At 44.9% G+C, this 24,649-nt stretch overlaps 1 protein-coding gene across 1 annotated transcript in view; it reads left to right on the top strand.

The window, feature by feature from the left end:
- gabbr2 (gamma-aminobutyric acid (GABA) B receptor, 2) overlaps window positions 1-24,649 on the top strand; it is a 103,352-nt gene that overhangs the window by 34,206 nt on the left and 44,497 nt on the right. The window contains exon 3 of the mRNA XM_029844907.1: window positions 21,130-21,300. Coding sequence (XP_029700767.1) covers window positions 21,130-21,300 — 171 coding nt within the window. The remainder of the gene's footprint in view (window positions 1-21,129; window positions 21,301-24,649) is intronic.

Raw genomic sequence — 24,649 nt, 5'->3', positions numbered from 1 at the left:
TCACTGCACCCGATCCCACCCACCCCAAATCAATCGCACCTCCTTTCTTTTGAATAAATTAAATAATAAAAAAAGATATTTTCTTTCTAAAATATGTACATATCACTTCACATTTCAATTTTACAGTTTTTATTGTTTGTTATGCTGAAAAATAGCAATGCTAACAAACTTTCAAACTTTCTGGAGTGTATAGCAGGAAATTCTTTGACGCCCCTCCTGCAGTTTGACTGCGCCCCCCCCAGGGCGCGCCCCCCCCAGTTTGGGAACCACTGTCATAGAAGCACTGAAACAATATTTTAAAAGTTATTGTTTACAAATTTTTGGCAGAGCTTCGCGCTACCAGTCGAGTGCACATGTCAAAACGACCGCCCGAGTAAATTACAGTGGTGGCAAAGAATGGTCGCTCGTGGACAGATGGCGAGGAAGGGATTTGGGGAATAACGGAGGAATGGGCAGGCCACGGCAGGCTGCAATAGCATCAAATTGAAATTCACAGAAACGAGGGAAGACACAGCTGCGCTCGCGAGCTGCCATTAGCCACAAATGACGCTGATTGCTGTGGTTTTAATCCAACATGACAATGAAGCGCCGAGATCCCCTCGTCCAGAACCGATACACCAGCTTTTTTCCGCACGCCCCTGCAGCGCTCGCTTTACCAATATTCCCTAACCTACTCGAGGTCCGTTTCCCTCTCCACAGCACTTGAGTCTATTTTCTGTAAATGGCTCGTTGAGTGCCAGGAAATAGGCCCGACCGGCTTCTGCCAGTTGCTGGCTCCTTCTCACTCACCAATTAGGCCCATCAGCGGCAGCAGGGTTCATTCTCAGCCACATCGAGAGCGTAATGAGAAACGATGCTTCCAGAATATTAGTAAAGGATAAGAAGTTGATGCTCGTCTGATTAATATTTAAAAACGACAGATACGCAGTCCGGTGTCCAACTATTTCTTGTTCGGTTTGAGTCCTCAGGTTTTATTTGTCCTTAAGATTTCAGTACAAGAGAGGCTTGAGTTATTTTGTTTTTTTTTAATTTTATAGTTTAACTTGCGCGGCTGCATCTTTTCTGTGGAGCATTCTTGCCTGTTTGGAGTCCTTAGCTGACTTCTCAGCCTTTTTCTTTCATTTCTTTCCTCGACTCCAGCTGTAAAACATGGCGTGCCCTTGTTACAGTTTTGGTGAAGAAGGACCCACAAGCAGGCACGCAGCGAGACTGGAATATTTAGTGATTAAGCAGGTCTTCAGCAACATCCACTGATCTGCAGGAAATCAAGGTGGGCCGAACCTTCGGTAATGCGGACAGATCTTGCGTCTCTTCTTTAATTCACACAAGCAGAAGACAAAAATCCCTTAAGAAAAAACAAAGCCTGCTTACTCACAACGGCTCTGGCAAGACATACGCAACATACCGACACGATCTGGCGTGGGCTATCCACCAACTAATCACCACAAAACAGGAAGCAGGTGTGTTTACAAAGTGGAGGGAAAATAGAACAAAAAGTTCTAGATGGGTTGAGCACAAGACAAAAACATAAACAAACCCAGATGTTCAACACAAAGTTCCAAATTACTAACAGCCCTGCGCTGCAGTGTTCCGCTTTACTCGCCTCGCATCCTCCTCTGAACCCTTTTCAATAACTCATGGCCCTCAAAGCTTTACAGAAAATCTTGGGCCAGGGCAGCGCTAGCGTCACGACGCCGATTGACGTAGATACGTGACGTGACTTTTCCCCGTTATCGATAAGCTTACGCCCTGTCTGGAATCCTGAGTGGGGTGAAGGAGGAATTCTTTCTGAGTTAGGAATCAAGCCGATATGAAACAGACGTCGCACAAACCACCAATACTATGATATGCTCCAATTTTAGGCCTTGAGATGTTTCCCAACACGTGGTGCAGGAGCTGTGTTGTGCGATTTGACAGGAAACACAGTAATTAGCTAATTAGCGACATTTGTTAAAAGTGAGCTGCTAGGAGCTCGCGACTGTCAGTGTCACATATTGACAAAACACGCTGGTTCATAAGTATTCAGTGAAAACAAGAGCTTTGATTGAACGCTTCGGATCCTCTCGCAGATCGAGAGGCCACGCTTGGAAACAGAAGGTCGTGCTTTTGGAATCACCGACACGTGTTGGCTCTCACACCAAAAGGAATCCAGGATGAATTCTGCACCCACTCGGGTACAAGTTGTTTCTTTGAGAGTTCAAAGGGAATTCGGCATCGTACGTGCTGCATTAATCGCGGCGCAGAAGCTGCCAGCCGGCAGCAACAATAAACAAACTGTACATATTAGCAGTGCAGGCTTGTTTTTGATGTTTCACACAGGGACTCTTCTTTGGGTTTTTTTTTTTACCCCATATCCTAAATCTCTTGTGCAGTTTTGCTTTTTTGCTATTTCTTTGGGGTTTTCAGGCTTTGATATTCTGTGTTTGGTCCATGGAGTCAACACCGCTTTGATGGGCTACCGAAGCAAGGTGTAGAGACTTTTCCTTTAAGATAATAAATCTATACGTCCTCCTTTTCTGGACCACATTGCCAGTCATTCTTAGGACACACACCCCACACACATTCAGGATGACGCAGTACTTTCTCTCAATATTCACCAGTAAGCTTCCACAATCCCAGAAAGACCACCACCAGCAGCCCTGCTGCTTCAGTCAACTCCACTCTCCTCTAATTGTTAAATGGATAATTTCATATCCAAATGGTGTTCTCTGTGGCCGGCATTAGGAGGATATTTTGAAGCAAAGGGGAAAAACAAAGGGTGGACGGCGATGGTGGAGCAACCGGTTCCATTACGGGCCATTAAAACCGTAACGGCTGCTTGAAAAGGGTGAAATTCAGAGGATCGATAAAGAGCAGTTTAACTGTCTGCCACAGCTCACTAATATATGGAACATCAACTCAACTCAGAGGGATGAAGAAAGAGGCAGACAGGAAAGGGTGGGGGGTTTGACTGAGAGGGAGAGACACTTGATGGGATTAGAAGAGTGCTTCCCGTCCTTTGCTGTGATGCTCCATGTCTTCCTCCTCACTACCCACGAATCCTGATGATCAGTTGATTCTTACAGGAGATTGACGCAACATCGCTACATTAGCAAATTCCACCATTAGTATCGTGTTTGAACCGAGCTTACAGGACACCCAGGTGTAAACACGCCCTCCATTCCAGGAACCTAAATCCCCCTTTTTTCCTTTTCCCACTCTATCCTCTTTGCTTCACCACCAAAGTGTGGAAGCGTTAAGCCTCCTTTAGGTTGACAGTGAGCCTCATATTCACTCCTGATTGGTGCCCTCCTTCAATGTGTCTCCTCATCTGTGGCTGCAAACACGCTCCAAGACGATTAACAACGATCGCTGGGCACGCTTACGTGACCATAAAAATCCGAACATCGTCCGATTTCTCAAGGATTATTGAGGCCATCGTGCAGGCAACATGTGATCTGATTAGATTCAGATGTCTTAAGGCATGTAGGCCTGTTAAACTGATTCATTTAGTTATTTTACATCTGCGTCATAGACAACAGACTGTTTTTGGAACAATTAGCTCCCACATTAGGCGGCCTAACGCTGAGACCGCACTCGTCCTCATGTTTAAGATGAGGCTGGATGTTTTGAAAAGAACATGAAACCTATAATGCAAATCCAATAAATGGGCTGAAATATCCAAAATCAGGACTATTTTCACTTCAACTTGTGCTACGCTTGCCCCCAGTAATCCAGCCTGGTTCAGATTGATGCCTCAGAAGTGATAGCCTCTCCAAAATAAAAAGAAAACGTTTGCTGAACTGATTGTTATTGCTCGAGCTTCCTCTTTTTACTCTCCGTGCCGAATGTCTCGCCCTCATTCTTTTTCCTAACAACACTCTTCCCCTCTGCAATCACTTCTGTAACAAAAGGGGTTTTCCTGTTCAAAGGGTCCCAGGAACCCTCGGGCACACTGAGTGCAAAACTGTATAATTGGTGAAGCTCCGACTGGTTCCGTTTGCAGGAGGACGCGGGGTTCAAAACCGGCTTTCATGAATGCTAATAAAAAGTTTCTCTGTGTTTGTGCACTGCAGCTTCAGTCCTGTAACCAAACCGGAGCTTTGGAAACATAAATGACCTTTTTACATTTTGTTTTCTTCAACCTTTGGCATTTGGGCTCCCACTGGCTCGCGAGTGCGATATGTTTACCGTCATCAATCACTAGCCGTTGCTACCATCGTTGCTAACAGCTATATTTGTCCTATGATTGCTTAGGGGAAGTATTGTTTATGTGTTTACGCTGTTAGGAGGTAGAAGAGCTGTTTGGAAGTCTTATTGAACACATTAATGCATCTATTTTTAATTTTTTTTTTTAAATCTCAGCTTTATTGATGAGAACTAATAGCTGATAAGAGCTGTTATGCTCCTGAACAGTTAAAACATTAATGAATCAAAGTCAAAGTTTTAGACAACGAAAGATTTTTATATTATTGTGGGATTATTAAAATGTTGCATCCTGCGAGGTATTGTAGACATGATAATAAACACGCTGCCTCCGTTTGTTCGGTGAAGCACGCTAATGTTATTATAGCTGAATGCTAACAGTTGAGCTCGTTTTTGTCTGAATAGCAATGAGGACATGCCAGACACCATGTGACTCAGGGTGCTCTGGGTTTTGTCGAGGGTATTTTTATATAGAAATGTTCCAAGATGCAGCTTGCGCAGCGCAGCTCTGTTTGAAATTTTAATTCAAACCTTTTAGTGGTGGGAGAGCAGGAGGGCCTGGGAGACAGAGCAGGGGGAGGAGCAGCGACACAGCTAGCTCATTAGCACAGAGTGGAGTCTGTCTGTTCTTCGCTGAGTTCTTGCAGTTGGATGCGCAATCACTCTTGCAGCTGCACTGACCAGCACCTTCACATCAGCACAACCTGAATAAGATGTTTGTTTGACAGTTTTCGCAAATCAAGAAACATGAAATCCTAAACAAGCTAACAAAGGTGAATCAAGGCATCAAACCTTTTCGGTTGAGGAGATATTCTGGACTGCTTTATCCCTTTCACGGGGTGGGCGCACATATGGGCGAAGGCAGGATCCACCCCTGGATGACCCAGTTCATCGCACGGCCCTATATGAGAGTTTGTGGCTTCGGTACCTTGCTCAAGGGTACCCCAGCAGTGCTCTGAAGTTGTTCTGGCCTTACTACCAGAATACCTTCCATGTTTTCTCTACACTGGGGCAAGAACCGAGAACCCTCTGCTCCCCAGCCCCAACAGATCGAGCTGCCACCTGAGCTAAATTTTAGCAGAAATATCATTTTGCTTGAATTTGCTAATGTGTATGACACAGATCCATCTGCTGTCACCACACTCTTCTGGTTTGGTTTGGTTTGGGCTGCCTGAATCACTCTCTCCTCCAGATTTGTCTGGTGAACAGCTCACACGGCGTTTGAGTGCTTCCCATTTGTCCAGATGGAGCGCACGTAGAGTCATCCCTCTTTGGTCTGCCTGCACGGTCGCTCCGTTTGTGAGGACGAGCTCACGAGTAGAATTTTCATTTCACTTAAATATTAATCTTCTCTGCATTTAGCAGTTCATTTCCAACATGTTTCATTTAATGAATTGAACCGTGAAACTCATAGTGACTCAAAAATGATTTAATTGGGCCGCATTCAAGTGGCTGATTAACTATTGTCAATATATTAATTTATATCTTAATGACATATTCGTCATTTTTCCACATTCACAACCTCTTTCCACAACCTTTTATCAGGCTGACCGGACAAATTTACATCGGTTTCTCCTCCTTTTCCCCAGATTTAAATCTCCAACAGCAAAACCGAGTCCGTCCCTTAGAAGTGTCTTTAACAATCTGCGATGCCGTTTGAAATGCATTCAGCGCGATCTCTTCAACGATGAACAATCATCCCCATCTGTTCACTTTGTGATTCAGACAACACAAAAGGGAGCCGATGCACGTTGGAAATAAAACCAAACCCCTGGATGCATAAATGAGCCTAAACGTTTATTAGCATCAGTTGCTGTATGAAGTTTTGAAGCAAGCGGGGTCGTGTTTCACTTCAAAGATGGCCTGTGCGGCTTGTCAGAGCCTAAACGTTGTTGTCTTTGCAGGAACTAACAGCTGTGAAATCTAAATTGCATCGAAATGTTCCGGTATTTGTCCTTTAACCAGCCTCTTTTTCCTCCATAATTGTCTGCGACAGGCAGCAGATGTACAATCACTGAGCACAAAGAACTGGAGATTTGAAACTTCTTGGCTTCTCCGTATCACCTCAAATGCACCGCGACATAGGGCAACTGGTAGCACTGGGGGGGGGGGGGGGGATGGGCAACATTGTGCATTTTTAAAAAGGCAGCACCAGCTCCTCAGCGGGGCGCCTGCCGCCTCCCTCGGTGTTGGGAAACACACAAACACACCAGCGTTGACCTTAAGTGCCAATAAACAGCATTAAATATGAATGTGGACATAATTGAAAGCAAGCGCTGGCACTTCTTCATCCCTTTCTTGTCTTGCTTTGGTGGAACTGGCCACACACTATCTGGGTCCCAGCTTGACCGGTAATGATCTTGACATTCCGCGTGCCTGCAGACAGCACGGGCGAGCCTTTTTGATGCAGGCAGCGAGTTGATGTGCACGGCTGACACGGAGACATTTACACATGTGCTGCGTCCAGACCTGTTTTTACAGCACCCAGAAGGGCGCGAGACCCATTACAGAGCAGATGATGGACACATTTCATACCGGTTACTTAAAAAAGAGAGAATTAGGTCACATTTGAACCCCCCCCCCTCCCAATCGTAGCATCAGCAGGTCCTTCCTGCTTTTTGCCGAGCTGAGGAAGAGATAGATGTTTTACTTGGACTGGGTGTTTATCCTGCAGAGGTAAACCTTGATTCAGGCTCTGCTCTGGCATTATTTCCTGCCCCCCCACTGGCACAGAGCAGTGGGAGTAATCAGCTTAATTGATATAATTATGGGGTAAGCAGGCAGTGAACCCTTGAACACATGCCTCAGCTCTTCTAAATGGATGTTGCGAATAATGGGAGTAAGGTGCTCCTTTGTCTTTAAAGAGAAACTAGGATTTTCTCATAGATCAGCAGTGATCAGCGATAATCAGCGATTATTTTTCTGGTCTTAATCACTTTCCAAATCTCGATGTGGGGAAAGATAAATGTGGAAGTTCACCAATAGTGTCGAGGAAGGAGAACACACCCATGGAAGAGGAAAAGCTTATGGCGGCAGTTTTGAAAATGCCGCCATAAGCTGTCCATAAACTGTCGGACCCGGCAGGATGTTTTTTCCTGCCATCTTTTCTCTCTAGTCCTGGTTAAATCCATGCACATTTGTGAGTTTGGGACACAGACCGTCTGCTTAACAGCCCTTGAGCATCAATATGCAATTAATGTAATAATTGCTATAATTAAATCTGGTCCTACTGAATAAAAATGTCAGATGTTCATAAAAGATGTTCTTCAACCTAAGATAAATGCTCAGGATTCTTATCTTTATTGGAAAAAGCCTGTCAAGAATTCCAGAATTACTTCTTTAGCATGTTAATTTGGCTGCTTGCTAACGATGCCCCCCCCCCCTTTTTGCCGCAGTAACTCGTGCATACAAGTAATATTTACCTCTGTTCCATCACCCGGGTGACATTGGGGGGATTGTGGGTCGTCATGTAAAGAGTTTAGAGAACATGTTGCACTCACACAGGTGTTGAGGACTTGCACAATGTGGACCCTGCTTTGGAACAATTTTAGGCTATTTAGTCGTTTGTTGCGTTGTCCACCTAAGACCCTGATTATTCCTCTCCTCGGCCCAGAAGATGGAATTTAAAAAAATGCAGCCTTCTTTGAGCCTTTCAGCCCCTGCAGGTCTCTGGAAATCGAAAAAGTCAAAGAGAGTATGTTAAGATAGAGGGAGGGAGGCTTGAAAGAGAGGGGTTTTTTATAGCTTTTTTGCATTACCCCTGTGGCAAATTCAGAGAAATTTCTTGTTTTTCTCTCACTTTCTTCATTCAATGGAGTACCAAGCACAGACAGGATTGAAAAAGTCTGCCAGTGTCGAGAACAAACCATTGAAATGAATCCATGGGGTGATTTCGAGTATTTTCTGAGCCATCCACAGCATATTTCACAGCTGATACTGTTTCCTGGCCACCGTTGGAGGTGTAATTGAAAATCCATGGCTGATTGACCCGCACATGTAATTAATTTCCTTCACTTGCAGAGCTGGTCCTGGTGGATTGGTGCAGCTCAGATACAGTACTGACAGTTTGGGACTTCCTGACTGACATCATTTATTTGTCCTGTAAGAATTAAATGTGCATTAAAGGCTGCAACATCAACCTGACCTGGCTAGCTGCTCCCAAAGTCTTGGTCATGTATTCCCGGTTTAATGTTACTTAGGAACATGGAACATGAAAAAACCATCACATTGAGGTCAGAGGCTACATCATACATCACAATGATCACATCCTCCATGTAGCTTCACGTTTCTGAACAGTGCTAATGCATTTAGCTTCACTGGGATGTGTTTTCCCTAACTTCTAAAAACTTTTTCCCTAACTTCTAAAAACGTTTTCCCTAACTTCTAAAAACGGTCCCTTCTAAAAAAGGGAATCACGGTACAAAAACAGCATACTTTAGCTTTATTCCACTGCTCTTTTAGACCTACCAACTCGCATCTTTTCTTTTCTTAATACCGCAGCGACTGATTAGCTTTTCAAGGTGCCTTCTGCTCTCCTTCAGGCAGCTGAACATGTTGATTAAAGGGGTGATACCTTCACGGAGGGTTGGCACTCGTCCACTTGTTTAGATTCCAACAACAAGTGCAGCTGAAGGACAAACGCACTGGCGTATTGGATACATTTCACAGATGTTTCTACCCTGAGTACCAAGAAAAGTGTTGCCGTGCATGGTCTCAAAGGTGCCGCAATTTCCAGCCCGAAACAGGGAGCCACGATGGCTGGATCCAGCCCGTCTGTGCTCTAAAGCTAATGACATCGAGCTAATCCGAGCTCCAGACACATCCCTGAAGCGGCAGCAAAGAGGAAGAAGAGAAGAAGACAGAGGAAAATAATAGCAAGATTCACATTGAAGGACCTTGAAGCCTGTGTGTACATACGCGCGCTTGTGTGTGCGAGCCCCGTGCGTTTAACGTGAACATGTGTGCGCTAGAGATGAGGCGCTGATATATACCCAGCGATTGATGCCCGGGTCACGTTTGCAGCGGGGCGTTTTATGGCAGCGTAATCATTGTCAGAGTATAGGAGAGGGAGGGCGAAAGGGTGTGTGTGGCACAGTGCTGCTGAACGCCTGCTTCAAAACATTCCTCGCTTTTCTGATCAGCGCCGCATCGTAATTGTAGTTTTTAACCGCCTATAAAGCGCTTGCGTCAGATCATTGACGAATGAACGGCGGCTGGATCCGAAGTTTCAGAGGATACCAAGTAGGAGCTGGAGCAGGAGATGATCTACAGGTGCACCCCATAGTGAGCGTGTAGGTCAAAGGTCACCAGTTTAATCCCCTGGACGGACACAAGAATCTGGGACTTTTTCAGTCCAATTTTTATTTTAAACTTCCTGAATTAATTCGAGTTCAAAGAAAGTGTCTGCCGGACCTGCACATGCTGGGGCCTCCCAGCAGTCCTTCAAATGCAGTAGAGTAACTTTGGAAAGACTTCAAGGAAAAAATGACATTAGATGCTGGTTCCTCTCCTCAGCGTAGTGTAGGCTGACTGTAGCAGGGCGCACCAGAACTGCCTCTGTGATAAGGCAGATCAGTGGAAAACCTGGTACTTTCCTGTGTGCCCATGTGCGCAGCAGAGTGGGGGGTGCTACCCACCCTACAGCTACACCCCAGGGGAGCCAGGGCTGCTTCCACTTCCTTCAAAGCACCATCAATCACGAATCCACACAGAATAGAAGTTAGCTCCATGTGGAGTGGAGTTAAAGAGAATAAAGCAGTATAGTGAGATGAAACCCTGCTTGGGGTGTGTGTGTGTGTGTGTGTGTGTGTGTGTGTGTGTGTGTGTGTGTGTGTGTGTGTGTGTGTGCGCGCACCTTATCTTTGTTACATATTGAGTACCAAAATACCCATTCTACCAGAAAAATTAGGAGACTTCTGCGAAGGGAGGACATCTTGGATGCTCCGCACTACTTCAAAAGGCTGTTTGAGGGTTAAGACATGGTTTTAAGGTTGAGGCTGGAATTGGGGTTAGTATAGTCATGTGAATATTTTGGTGTGTGTGTGTGTGTGTGTGTGGGAGAGAGAGAGAGAGAGAGAGAGAAAGAGAGCCTGAATCTTGATGCAACAGTAACCTTTTTTCCTCTAAATTCCATCATTGGTTTTCCAGTTCTATTGTGCTGCCCCACCAAGCACCAACGGGCCCTCAGGAACATGACTGCTCAATCTAATGATCACCGCCAACTAAAACTTGACCCCACACTCATAAAACATCTGGTGAGGGTTGGGCATAAGCACAAATTACAGCTGAATTATGACTGGGCGATTTTCTGGAGAGCCATGAAGCAGCTATAGAGGAGACAAGGAGGAGCGTCGCGTTTTGGAGCTTTCAGAAGGTTTTTGTTCAATCCAAGACAGGAATGAAGTGATTTGAAACGAGGCCTTGTTACACGCCTGTTGGCTCGGGCGATCAGGAGAAGCTAATGAGGGTCCCTGCAGGCTCCTCTGCTGTTGCAAACCAATGCAGGGCCTTTATCTCAAGAGCAATGTGTCATTGAAACCCAAAGATGTGGTCAGAGGGCAGTTTGGGGAGGGGGATGGGGGGGGGGGGGGGGGCATCATGCGATTCTGGAACAATCTCCCTAAATTATTCCTGGACATTATTTCCTGTTCTTGTTTTGGGGATGACACAGGAGGTTAACTGCAGTTGAGACAGAAGCAATCAGCTGATGGGCTGCTGGGAAACCTTATTTTTGTAATTGCCTTTATCCTAATGCCATCAGCACTTTGGCAGCATCTTCCGTGTCACTGCGTCCGGGCCCAAAACATTCTCATTGACTTTGTAAAAGAAAGAAAAAAACTTGTTTAGGATGCTGTTTTCCCTCCATTGTTTACAACAATGCTAATTTTATCCCTTTAAACCAAAGAAGAGATAAGAAAGAGGAGCTGTGAAGAAAAGAGAAAAACAGGCTGGTTATTCCCTCCAGACGCGCCCAAAATGTATTACTTGAATAAAGTACAGACTCGCTCATCTGTTGTGGCCGCATCGATCCCCGTCTGCGTGAGGCAATGTGTCGTTCTTTAGGTGAACAGGCGGTAACAGACAGGACCCAAGCGTAGGAAGATGAGCTGCTATGAAACGTGGGATATCCCACCGGGAGACTGTAGTCATGTATATTTAACCCGGGGTCGTGTGCGACACACCCCAGGGAAGTCATTCATTTTTGAACAGCGGAGGGATCACACACCGAATCATGGAGCATCCATTTGTGCTGCTTCCTGTCCATCTAAAAGCGGTCCTTCCTCTTCCCCCAATAACCAGAGAGCGTGTTATGTAAGATGGTATCAGCCCATAATGAATGTAATGGACTGGCTGTTTTCAAATCCCAGCAAACATCTCTCTGTCACAGATGTGTTGGTAAATTTAGCCTCTATTTGTGCTCTATTGCACCACTATTGCCTGGTATTGCATTTGGGAAATGATTTCTCTGAAGCCGGTCCAGGGTTTCGAACCGCCGACTTTGCGTGTTTGCGGGGCATAACGTGAGGAATAATCTGAGCAGGGATTACTCCCTTCCTTCACCCTGCGCCACGTCCTCTCCACCTCCGCAGATGTCTCCGCTGCTCCGGACACAGTTTAAATATCAATCAAGTCTCGATGAAATGAGTGTTCAGGTTTCAGCACAGCCCCCCCCCCCCCTTCCTCCTTCACGTCAGGAGCATTTGCTGCATGAACCGTAATTCATCTCATTTAAACACGCGTCAGCACACGCATGGAGGTATCTGTGGATGGGAATGCTGGCGCTCTGCAAGATTCCCTCTAATGCGTACTGCATTGCAGCGCTTGCTGAGATCCGGATCAATGGAGTGATGCTCCGCTCTTCCCAAACTACGATCATGTGCTAACATGCTAACGTCAGTCGGATATCTACCAGTTAGCTGAGAAATGAATACAAATATCTGATGTATGGCAGTTTTTGCAGTGTTTAACCCCTTAGTGGAACACAGCTGAGAGGAGGATGCGTCATTCTCTCATTTCTAACTTTTTTCTGTTCCTGTTGGGAAGAAATGCTCTCCCTGCAACCTCCTGACTAATAAAAAAGAAAATTCCACATTTCACTCGTATAAGCATCCACAGGTGATTGTGGGGACTTCACGTTAAGACTCGTGGCGTTAAAAAAAGGCTCTGAATGATAATAGAGTGAATTCTCTGGGTTAAGTGTTTGTCTTCAGGCTTTCTCAGGAAAATGAGTCACTTTTGCCTGCTCACACACTTACAAGGTGAAAATAAAGGCCCTGTAAATCTGAAATCCTTCGAGATGATGGCCAAGAACTCTTGACGGCTGCACGCGTGTAACGAGGAAACACCGGAATGCGAAAGGATGTTGTCATCCTTCGAATGATATCTGCAGGCCATCTATTCTCTTGCTGAAAGCGGAGAAGAGCCTGCAAATCAAATTAGCCGTCTAATGGAGAGGAATGAAGAGAGAGAGGGAGACGTTGGGAGGGAGCGGTGGAGACGCTGCAACCGATCTGAAGGCTTGGGTGTCTGTTTTTTTTGTGAATGAGAAGGGAGAGAATCTGAGAGGGGATCGGCGCTGGGTGGTCCGGACTTTTCAGGCACCTCCATCTGCACGATTCCCATCAGAGCTGGAGCTGGTACACTTCCTGATGCCAGTAATAGGATCCCTTACACCAGCACTGCTGCTGAGTAATAATCATCATGATAAAAAGGGTTGGGTGCCTTGCAAAGCATTTGGAGCCTTGCTCAAGGGTTGCTTGGCAGCGCTCTGATGGTGTTCTGGCACTGATGCCACCTTCCAAATTTTTTGTCTTGAACAACCTCTCAGTTCAGTTCCCTAGAGACTGAACTGCCACTGCCACAATATAATAATAATAATAATAATAATAATAATAATAATAATAATAATAAGAAGAAGAAGAAGAAGAAGAAGAAGAAGAAGAAGAAGAAGAAGAAGAACAACAACAACAACAACAACAACAACAATAATAATATAGTACATACGGACTTGTCAGCGCTCGACCCATCGTAGCTTCATCAGACTTGCGCTAACCATTAGCAAAAACAACATAACTTTTAAAACATTTCGGGAAGAACAGTGAAGTTAGTGGTGGCAACCTGGCCTGGTTAGAAGCAAGATTCTTCTCTCCTCCGTTTACGGAAAGAAAAATGCCAGAGAAATACAGGAGCAAGAACCAAGAGAGCGCCTGCTCACGAAGCCATCTGGGTCCTCCCAGCGTCCTCCTCTTGTTCTGGCACAGACGGTGTTTTTCCATTTTTCCCCTCTGTTCTACTTGCCACGTCTGTTCTGCGCACCCATACTTTATTTATCGTTGCCTTCATTAACAATTAAATCGAAAAGCGGGGGCCAAAATGGGGCTGAGAGGGAGACCAAGAATTATGAGCTATAAATACCATGAAAATGAGCGAGGGAGAGAGAGAGAGAAGAAGAGAGAACGAAAGAGATTCTACGTCTGCCAACTTAAAAGATAGTAATTTGCAAATGCTGGCTCTCTCCAGTGGTGTGTTTGCCCACTCACAACATGAACTGCTCGTGTGTGGGCTTCCCCTGCACTGCCTATACATAACCTATTATAGCGCAGATTTACACCACAATGTGCCAAATGCATTAATACTGGAGCGAGTGTCAGCAAACACCCGTAGGTGCGTTACACCCCAGGAGAAAGACCAAGAATCTGAATGTGAAAGGGCTAAAAACATTGTTTGTTGACTATGTTTCAGCCCTTTTTACTATACAGCACATGTGCAGGGTGCATTTGCCAGCCCGCCTGCTGTTATCTGTCCGTCCATGCATCCCAGCAGGCACTGGGGGGGACGCAAGGCTCGAGGTCGGAAACAAAACTGCAATTTGACGGAGCGAGCTGTCGAAAAACAGCAACTTGTCCGATGTAATCTTTAGCATCCCCCAGGAGCTGGTGAATGGAGGGATGGAGCTGCAGGAAGGAGGGGGGGGGTGCAATAATGGTCTCTACAGTTCAGCATCTGCTCATTAATCATTCATAGACAGCCAAGTGGCAGCAGCGGGGAGCACAGTGATATTTCAGGTTACGCTATCAAGTCTCATATTATAAATAGAATAGTTATGGAGATGGAGGCGGTGGAACGCCATCGCTCACGCCGCCTCTCTCCTGACACCGCCTGACGCGTTATGATGTCTCCATCTGGTCTAACCCTGAGAATGCACGAGCAGGACCCCGAGAAGTGGTCAGCCATGCACAAAAAAAGGGGGCAGGGTGAAGGGGTGAGAGCATCTGTCACACTCACACCCCCTCCTCCTCACCTCGCTTCCCATCCGACCTGGATTTTTCGGAGGTGCGTTTGGACGCTTGGGGTGGCGGCGCATCGCTGCCAGTGTTCTCAAGGACAAGATGCTGACAGGCAGACAGAGAATGGTCCCGTCCTACATGCTTGTGTGTGCTTTTGTGAGTGTGTGTCCTCACTTCCACGCAGGTATACCGCGTTGACAGGTGATGCATTCCATTGATTTCCTGTCTATTCTGTAGATCTGCCAGCGCTAATGCGGCGAGTGCATACTATACTGCTCAGCAAACAAGCACTTATGAATTATTCCGACATGTGAGATGGAGCAAGAGGGAGGGGCCACCGCTTCCTGCATGAGGTGTTCACCCATCTCATCGTATTCACAGCTGCAGTTAATGTACCGGCATCCAAGAACATTCCCATGTCCACGTAGTCCCATGTGTCTTGATCTATTACGCTTTGCTAATCCATCAACCTCAGAACTGAAGTAATCTCTGGATAACCTGGAGAATTAGGGCCCAATCCCAATTTTATGTCTTAGCCCGACCGCTTCGTATACCCTTTCCCCTTAAAACAGACCCCTAAGAAATGAGACACCACTTGATTCCTGCTGCATCATCATCATCCCTTTTTTTAAACCTGAATCTTATTAGGTTTGTTCTCTTCTGGTGTCCCTGCAGAGGCAAATGTGGCCGATAGATATTGGATGATACCTTGGCCTCTGGTGTTTTTCCAGGCAGCTACAATGCTATGTAGGCAGCTGAATTAGCTAATGTAGCCTTTGAATTACTATTACAAATAAGGTTTTAAAATACAACTAACAATTCAAAACATGGGTAAATATTTCCGTATAGTAGCTAATGATGAGTGTCGTTGCTGTAAAAGTACGTAACACCCAAACGAAGGGCTAAGGGGTATATTTGTAACCTCATCCAAATTGAAACCCCGTTGCTGCTATAGAATGATGGATGATTTTTACAAACCTCTCACGTTGGCATGATGTCTATTTGCTGTGATATTTTCGATGTTCTACATCCCCGGGTTGAGCAGAATATCGTACTCTTACACTTTTTGCTGAATTTGAAGTCTCACCTGCTTTGCTATCTTCTCCTTGCTTTCTCTTTGAACATCTTGTTCTTGCCAGCTGTCCCTGATGTGCGGACCAAACCAAACAAGCAGAACCTCAGCAAAGGAGGCGTTTGCATGAGTGGGTGAGACATCCGCACATGCAGCTGCTGCGAGCGGAAGGAAGCCTCGCACAGCAGCGAGGGCGCGTGTAAGCACGTAAGATGCAGCACGAAAAGGGTGTGAAGCTAGCACAGACTTAGCGGTGCACGCAGGGTCGTGGTCATGTGAGGGTTAAAGCACAGGGATGGAAATTATTTCCAGTGCAGGACCAAGATTGACACCACATTTGAAGGCAATTACCGCCTGGTATTTCTCCAGAGTGTCTGGCCTTTAAACAAAACGAGATATGATGATGCAAGAAAATCGGCGTAATTGCTGACAACAAGGGTATAAATGCCACGTCATCATTTTAGGCGGTGTGCACATCTGACCAAAAACACGGCCCACGTAACGACGACCTAGTAATGAATAAACTATACTGTCCTCCCTAGTACAGCAGCATTTGCACCAACAGAGGGGTTTTGTTTTTTGGCGGAATCAAGAAACCCAACTGACAAATTTGAAGAATGAAACATGGCTGGGTCAGAGGCAATTATTTCTAAATGTCTTATACCTGAAATAAATGGCAACTCTTTCCAAAACATCTATTCATGAATCATTTTCCACTTATCTGATGTCAGGACGCAGGGGCAGGAGCTTAAGCAGAGAGGTCAAGATTTCCCTGTCCTGGCCTCTTCGGGCTGTGCACGCTCACCAGGAACTTGCGGTCGTACCCCTGCCCCCAGGGCTGACTTCAGAGGGCAGCCCTGTTGACCCGAGCAAGGAAAATGGAGCCTAATATTCTTATTCATCATAAGGGACATGATCTAGGCCCTTTTTGACTTGGATGGCCCTTCCAAGAAAGTAAAGCCCAAGAAAACCCAGCTACTCGGATCACTGCTCCACATAAAACACAATATTCCACCACAATAAGGTGAAAGCTGGAGGCAGGGATTTTATTAATTTTATTCTATTCAAAATCGAATGTGTGTCGTTGGTGTTAGCATCAGTGCTACACACTACTGTGTAAGGCTCACATGCATTCCTCACTGTAATAGGAGTCAAAACACCTTATTACTGTATTCTCATCATGTCAAATCACATCACACACACCCACACACATACATGCACACGCACACAGTTAATGCATCTCATCTCAAATAGCTCCTAGCCATTAGAGGGAAAAAAGAAAAACCAATACCTTGTAAAATTGATTTTGATGGCGGCTTTGAAGTGTCCATTCCTGCACTGTCCAATCAAGACTCTCACGCTGGTATCATACAATATTCCTTAGATCCATTTGTACAGCAGGCCCTGGTTTCATTTTAAATTATCTGTTTTTATAGCTTGCAAATTCCACCCATTTGTTTTGCATAACATGCTAATTCTTGGCCAAATCTGCACAGAACACTCTAAAGTCTCCATCCCGCTGTACGTTGTGTGGACTTAAAGCCTCTTTTGTTCTAGTGCACCCAATCTCTTCGAGCAGTCAATCCCTGCAGTAATAGACTATCTCTGTTTCTCACACCGTTGAGCTAACCAGCGGTGAATTTGAGATTCACTCCTCTCCATTTAACTCCCAATTTAACCTGCTAGGCCCTAACTCTCAAACATGGATTAAACACTTTAAATAACACGCCAAGCTGTAATGGCTGAAGCTGAAAATCCTAGTTTAAAAAAAGAAAAAAGAAGCCCTTGCACTTATCTACTCTGTCAGTGTACAGACACTGTCACAGACCGATGTTTATAGCCACAGTGGTTGGGACTCTTTTGTTAGGCTTAGGGTTGAAATTGCACCGTTGCACACCTGGAACTGATGTGTTGGTAGAAAATCACATGTCCGGTGATGACCTCATATTACCTACTGCTTGACCTCTCTTGTGTTTTTTTTTCCTCCTCCACTAATGAGTTCTTGATATGGTTGGCATGGGGTCCAAATCTTCTCCTTTACTGCCACCTTTCCAGCTGGGTGCTCCCATGGCGCTCCAAATGCCTCTCTTCAATATTGAATGAACCTCAGGACCACCTCCATGCTTCCTGATCAACAGCGATCCCGTCACCTAGCTATTGCTCTGCAGGTGGTCTCCTGGCTCCATCAGGATGGATGGGCTTTGAATCTGCCAAGTTGTGGGTGCAGGCAGAAATTCTAGCGTGGGTGGGTGTTTGAAGTTGGTTTGATGGTGTCCCATGTGCTTATCAAACCATTGCCTTCAGTCTTCGTAGCTGCGAAAGTTGCCTTAAAGCTCCAAACTCTGCCGTCATCTAAGATTGCCCAGTGATAGTACGTGTCCTAATTACGAAAAAACGGAATGAACTGAAAACGGCTTATTTGTCAAGCTTTAAAGAGAACTTGCATTTAACATTCTGCATCAAAACGGAAAGGCTCACATTGGTAGCTCACAGGCACTAACACGTTTAAGGCCAATTGCCCATCCTGGTTGAGTAACACTCTAGAAGTCGTGGAGTGGACCTGCTTCAATAGTTATGTGAACGTCTCTTGCTTGCGAAGGGTTCTGATCGTTCTGATATTTGATTTGGGATATTACCTGTCCTATGTAGAGGGAAATTAGCCGAAATCATTATAATCTGAGCTGTGTTGAGCTGATATTCACCCCGATATTCTTGCTTTTTAAACATATCAAACCCCTCCATAATAGTCACTTCATTATTCTCAAGGTTTTTTCCCTGTTGCTCAAGGTTTCTTCCTTCCAAAGGGGAGATTTTCCTTGCCACTGTTGCTTGTTGGGGGTTAGGCTCTTGTGAAGTGCCTAGAGACAAATTTGATTGTAACAGAGGCTGTATAAATAAAGATGAATTGAACTGAATTATTCAAAGCCAAACCGGCTGTTAAACACACTTTGCATTCTCCCCCGATTCTCCTTCAGATGCAAAGAGGAGGAGAAGTCGCAAGGCTCGCTGGCTGTAATTTATACTCCATCGATTAGCCATTCCAAACTAAGGTAGGCAGGTATATTGCAAAAGATGCAGAGACATCCTGCAGCAGAGGCCAGTAATAAGTGCTTGAATGACTAAATCTAAGCATCTACTCACTGTCTGATGGCGCCTAAAGCCTTCAAATAGCCTGAAAACAGCATCTTAGAAAGAACCAGTTCACGTCAGGTGGAAATGGTTTTGGTTCAAATAGTGTGGATTTTTGTCGACATTTGTCGACAAGAGTTCTGTAGATTGAGCCTTCTTGTAGCCCATGGAGTTGGTTAAAAAATGAAAGTAACCAACTGCGGCCCTAAACAAATGGTGTTGAGCTGAAGAAGCTCATTCTCTCTGGAGCATTTGCATATTCTTCCATTGCTCGAGGGCCTTCTATTATTTTCCCCACAACCCAAAAGGAGCGCTAAAGCTCATTTCCGCTCTGCACCCTTGACCGAGGAGGCTGGTCCCCAGCCGGCGCATTGCGGCCGCCCACTCCTCCTCAGGGGTAAGTTCAATGCAGAGGTCAAACTTCATTTAACAATTATGTATGCAACCAACGACGTGGCATATTAGTTAAAACCGTAAACATCCCGTCGTCTCATCTGTAGTCCACGCAGATTTCAGTCATATGAGAATGCCCCCCTCCTGACCTTGCGGGGAGATAAGAAGTCCAGTGTCACTGATTTAATTACTGCTGGCAAGGAGCGCTGGATTTTACACAGAAGAATCGATCTTTCAAGAGGGTGTGAAAGCATGTGCCTTAACCTGTGTGTGACCTTGCACAGGAAATGTGTAGATTTGCACATGTGGGGGGGTGTTTCACTAAGACCATCCTATTTGAGCTCTTTTTAAAAAAATCCCTTACGTAAGTCTCTACCCTCAGATGTGTCGATACCTCGGACCTATTTTGGGCTTCTTCTCTAGAGTGTTTGATAAAAAGAACAGCAAGTTATTTAAATAAAGTGGGCTCTAGCTCATCCGGCGGGCTCAATAAAGTGGCGTATTTGTCAGAAATCAGGCCACTTAGTAAACTTACAGACAGAGGAAATGTGTCATGTGATGTGTCATGAGACGTTCGTGGTCAAATGTGGTTTTGTTTATCTTGAATGGGTTGTGTGGAGATCCTATCTGGTGACCTCACAGGCAGTGAACCCAACTGTTGCTGCTTGACTGACTGATGAGAAATGGAAAAACAAGTGATTTGCTAAATTGAGTTATTTTTGATTGGGTTTCCAGTGTATGGATTTTAGAAGCTGATTCCAAACCTTTCTTTCTCCAGTGAAAGTGGTTCCCTTATTGTTAGGTACATTTATTTTTTCAAATCAATTGTTAACATATTTTAAATTGGTATAACTGGAGTTTGGGTTTCACAAGTATTCATATGCTGTGCCCTCCTGACTGGACTCATCGTTCTGGTTTGAGAGTTCCTCTAAGCATATTTTATCGTGGGTGTAGCTAACAGTCTTAGCGACACAGGAGATTAAAGCAGTGGCATAAAGACCCCTTGAAAGCCCTGAAAGACTTGTAGGAGATTCTGGATTTAGCAGTTATGGAAACAAAATGGCCTTTCTTTCTGCTTAATTGATGGCTGTAATCTACCTGTTGAACCCATAAGAATGATCTGACCCCCTCCCTCAACATGTTTATAGGCAGTGTAGCTAATTTTGACTGCTAGCCCACAGAAGTCACATCTAACACCTGTATTTAAGAAATTATAATGGATTTGATTTTCTTTCATGAATAATTCATCCATCCTGATATTTCTGTCATATGGCCAATTCAAGCTGCACCGTCAGGCTCCAACAAGTGTTAATCCAGGCTGCTATGATTAATGACTGGAGGAGACAACTGGAAGTGGAGGCTCATGGGAAGATCAGTCATTGCTAAAGTCAGGAAGCGTTTCGCCCAGGGGCTTTAGCCACACTTTTAGGAAATGTCTCAGTCTCAGGAAGACGCGTAATATCCTGGTGTTGTTGATCACTATCATGAATCACACTTTCTGCTTAATCTCCGCAAAGTATGTAATTAACCCCGCGCAGATTCACATCACTTATTATATTACTAAAGATAGGACGCTAAAAAAATGAGCATAGCGTCTCAATTCAGCTGTGGGTGTCTTGATCTTTTTGATGAAAATGTCACCGTTTTATGGTATTTGATGGAACGAGGTGAACAAAACCTCGTACAGGCAAAATCCATTGTTTGTCGTCTTATTTGGTTGTTTCTCCTGATTGCAATAATTTGACCTTTTGTTTTCAGAGACCTTGTGGTTGCCATGACATTTTTGGACCGTTAGGGTGACAGTAAGCTGGAAATTGTTTGAATTCTAAGGTGTGGTTTCTTACTTTTTACTACTCAGTGCTGTCATGTCCCATGGTTCCAGGACCAATTGACTCCTGAGAAAATGGGATTAGCACATCGAGCAAGGGTTCCTTTAAAATGAATATATGTTATTTTGGGTTGCGCTTCGACAGGGTAGTGGTACAGCGCTTCCAACTGATCCGGTTGTTTTTTAAATGAGGTGTCTTCACCAGGCTGTGTTTCATTTCCTTTGTTTCATCCCAGTTGTCCTTTGCTGCAACCACCCCGGTACTGGCAGACAAGAAGAAGTACCCCAACTTCTTCCGCACCGTCCCATCAGACAACGCGGTGAACCCAGCCGTCGTGAAGTTCCTCAACTACTACAACTGGAGCCGCGTAGGGACGCTCACGCAGGACGTGCAGAGGTTCTCGGAGGTCAGTGACTCAACTACCGTTGAGGCAAATGTGCACTTGTTTCTTACATTTGGATATTCAGTTTAGTCAATTAATAAAGGTGTGAACAAAGATGTTGAAATCATGTTATACCAGATTAGATGGTAATGAGAGATGGTCGCACCTCGCATTTGTGGTGTCAAACATGCCTTTTGCACGACAGCACATCTGGGACACGGAAACACTTGGTTAAAAAAAAGAAAAGACATATTGTGGCTCTTGCTTGGAGGCCTGGTTCAGAACAATCTGCTCAGCGGCTGGGGGGTGGGATACGCAGGAGGTGTGTGTGTAAGAAGTCTCACTGCAAATCTCAGGGAGCACAAATCCCTTTATCTCTTTCCTCCTGAAAGCACCACGGGACTTAGGACGGGGAGAAGATGGGCGGCCCGATTCAATCAACCTGCCATGAGATTGGCCTCTAATCCTGATTTACAAATATGCAAGTGTCTCTTCCGGGCTACCTGATTTTTGGGCAATTCTCTGCTTCAGCATTCGCTGGAATTCATGGGAGAGTGTATTTCTTAGGGTTAGATTGTATGTACAGTAATTAATTTATAAAAACATACAGAATAATCTGCCAGTCGAATGGACTGTATTATTTTATACAGATGACGCTGTTGTGAACGTGGAAGGGCCAGTCAGGTTTAAAGGAAACGTGCAAGTGGTAATCAATGAAGGAATCATTTTGGAGGTGAACTCATCATATTGTGCCTTTTAACTAGCTCACTCTGTCCACAAGCCGCCTGCTACTTGATTGGCTGCGGTACATTTGTTGGTCCACATTTTCCTCTGCCTTGGTCCCAAAGATGGTCCCGAATCCCCGCTGGTTTTCAGTCTTGGTGATGTCCAGGAGCCACATTTCCAGGTTGATCAAAGGAGCACATTAAAGATAAAAATGACAGATCTATTATGCATCCCAAGCATATTATCTTAACAAACCCTGAACCCAAACACTCAATCAACCTTCTCTCCATACTCTAAATAAGAAGAGTAGGAAAAGAGACATTTTTGAGCTTCTGCTTCTACTTGGGGCTTAGCTCCATTTCCCAACTAAAACTGCCTGCAACCATCATGTTATGTAATGTTTGTCAAGGATTCAGTCAGAGCAGCATCACCCCCCCACACTGAACATCCCCCCTCCCATCATAACCCAGCACCATTTAACAAAGGCACATGTATGTGTGTGGTGTCCTCTGGGACTCTAACCTGTGAGCTAAAGCCAACTCTTCACTTCTATTTATAGGCACCATTGACACACGCATGCACACACACGCTCACACACACACATAGAGTGAGCGGGTGAGAGAGAGAGAGAGAGAGAGAGAGAGAGAGAACGCGCATTGTAGCCTATACCAGTGTTAGTGCAGTGAGGAAGGGTGAGAAGGAATAAATGTTTTTGCTTCACACACACACAGACACACACACACCCACACATACACACACACACACACACACACACACACACACACACACACACTTACAGCAATCAACCTTATTGAGATTTTCAGACAAAAGGGGCTCACCCAGTGACAGCCATGGTGAGTTGGTCAGATGAGCAGCCTGACTAAGGACAGGATTAGGCCTCCGTCCTCTGCTGGGAACAGCCCTCTCAAAGTTTAATTACACCACAATTGCTGATGTGTAGCGCACGTGTCACTCTCACAATCACGGCTTATTTAAAAAAACAACAACCACAAAAACTAGTTTTCGTGACAGTGTAGTACTTCAGCACCTAGTAGGAAACTAATGCTGTAGCATTCCCATCTTTCCCATCACCTTGCTTGAGTTGGACGTCTCTCTTCCTACCTGAGCATGATGCTACTGAAGGATCCTTGGAAAAAGAACTTTCCATTTGAAATTTACTTTCTGACGAGGATAATTTGGGGATTAATATAGTATTTTAATGATGTCCTTTTGAATTATCCTCCGCTTTCAAGGCTTCCCGTCTTATTTGGAAGCATTAAAATGAATATGAATTCTCCAGGGTTTTTTTTGGAAGCCATTCATCTTAAAGTATTTAATATTCATTCTATGTAACTACATTTAACCCAAATTGCATTTTAATAAAGAAATCTTGAATTTCCTGAAGTTAATATACTTGCAAATACAAGTCCATTGTCTTACAAGTACCAGCTGACTAGTTTATTAGCTAAATTTAGGGTTTTTTTTCGCAGTTTCTTCTTCTTTTTTTTAGCAATACAGCCTTTCAGATCGGTGCTTAGAACAACATCAAGTTGTACCATGTCTGGATCTTCACACCAGTTTTGTTCCTCGAGAGCAAGAACACTGCTTATATTGATCCGCACAGGCCTCCCTGTTGTTTCAGTTCAGCGAGCAGTACATTGGAGGAAATGTTTGAACAGGAGTGAGTGATGTACGGAGTGATTTCGAGCTCCCTCCAGAGCAACTGAGACAGGAAGCGATTATGACAGCAAACATTTAGACCCACGTGGGAAATAAAGTTAAGGTTGCTTGGGTTCATTGATTTTTATGTTGCAGCGGCCCCAGAAAATAATCACGTAAGAGTGGAAACTAATTTTAACAACATTAGCAGCTGTAATATTAGCCTCAGGTGGTAGTTGTTGATGCTGGACTTCTAAGATCCATCGTGGAAGGTAAAGACTTTCTTCTCCGCGAAAACGTAACCTCCCACCTTCCAGTGCAGAGTCTCAGTTGCAGATAAATATAGAGCAAACATGAGGTCTTCATCTGCTCGATGTTAAATGTCTCTGCCAAATGAGCTTGCTCAACCCCCCTTGAGATCACTGCCTCTCTGTTGTTTCCACATGGACCCCGATTCCAAGCTGTCAGGATTTTGAAGGGGCAAATGGCTGCAGGGCTTAGCCTGAGGACATGAATCACATCAGCCAAAGGGAGAAAGGAGAGAACAGAAAACTGTAAACTGGTACCTACTCTTCTAGACCCTAAACTGGGGCACATTTCCACTATGAAAAGCACCAGGTACCAAAAACCAGGTGCTTTTCATCGTGTTTCCTAATGAAACACTGGTGCTAAATGGTGAAGTAACACACTGTAGGCCACTGATTGGTCAAAAATACATGAGATCGTCAGGCCGTCATCAATGGGCTGTTAGCTGAACTGAGCGGCAAAACCCAACTAAACCTGTGTTGCCGTCAAAGTTTGTCCAAAGAAGAAAAAAGTTATACCGTGTTCGTATGAGGCGGTGAAAACTTTCCCCATCTTGTTGGCGGCTGAAATCCTCAAGGGAAAGGATTTAAAAAGAAACAGGTTTTTGCATCGCTATGACGACCAGCTACGTTGAGGTAGGGCTAGCTTTGCCACTAGCTTGTAAAAAAGCCAGCAAAAGCAA

Source organism: Takifugu rubripes, chromosome 12, assembly GCF_901000725.2.
Source record: "Takifugu rubripes chromosome 12, fTakRub1.2, whole genome shotgun sequence".
Lineage (NCBI taxonomy): Eukaryota > Metazoa > Chordata > Actinopteri > Tetraodontiformes > Tetraodontidae > Takifugu > Takifugu rubripes.
The sequence above is the reverse complement of the archived record's forward strand: the minus strand, read 5'-3'. Positions and strand labels throughout refer to the sequence as shown.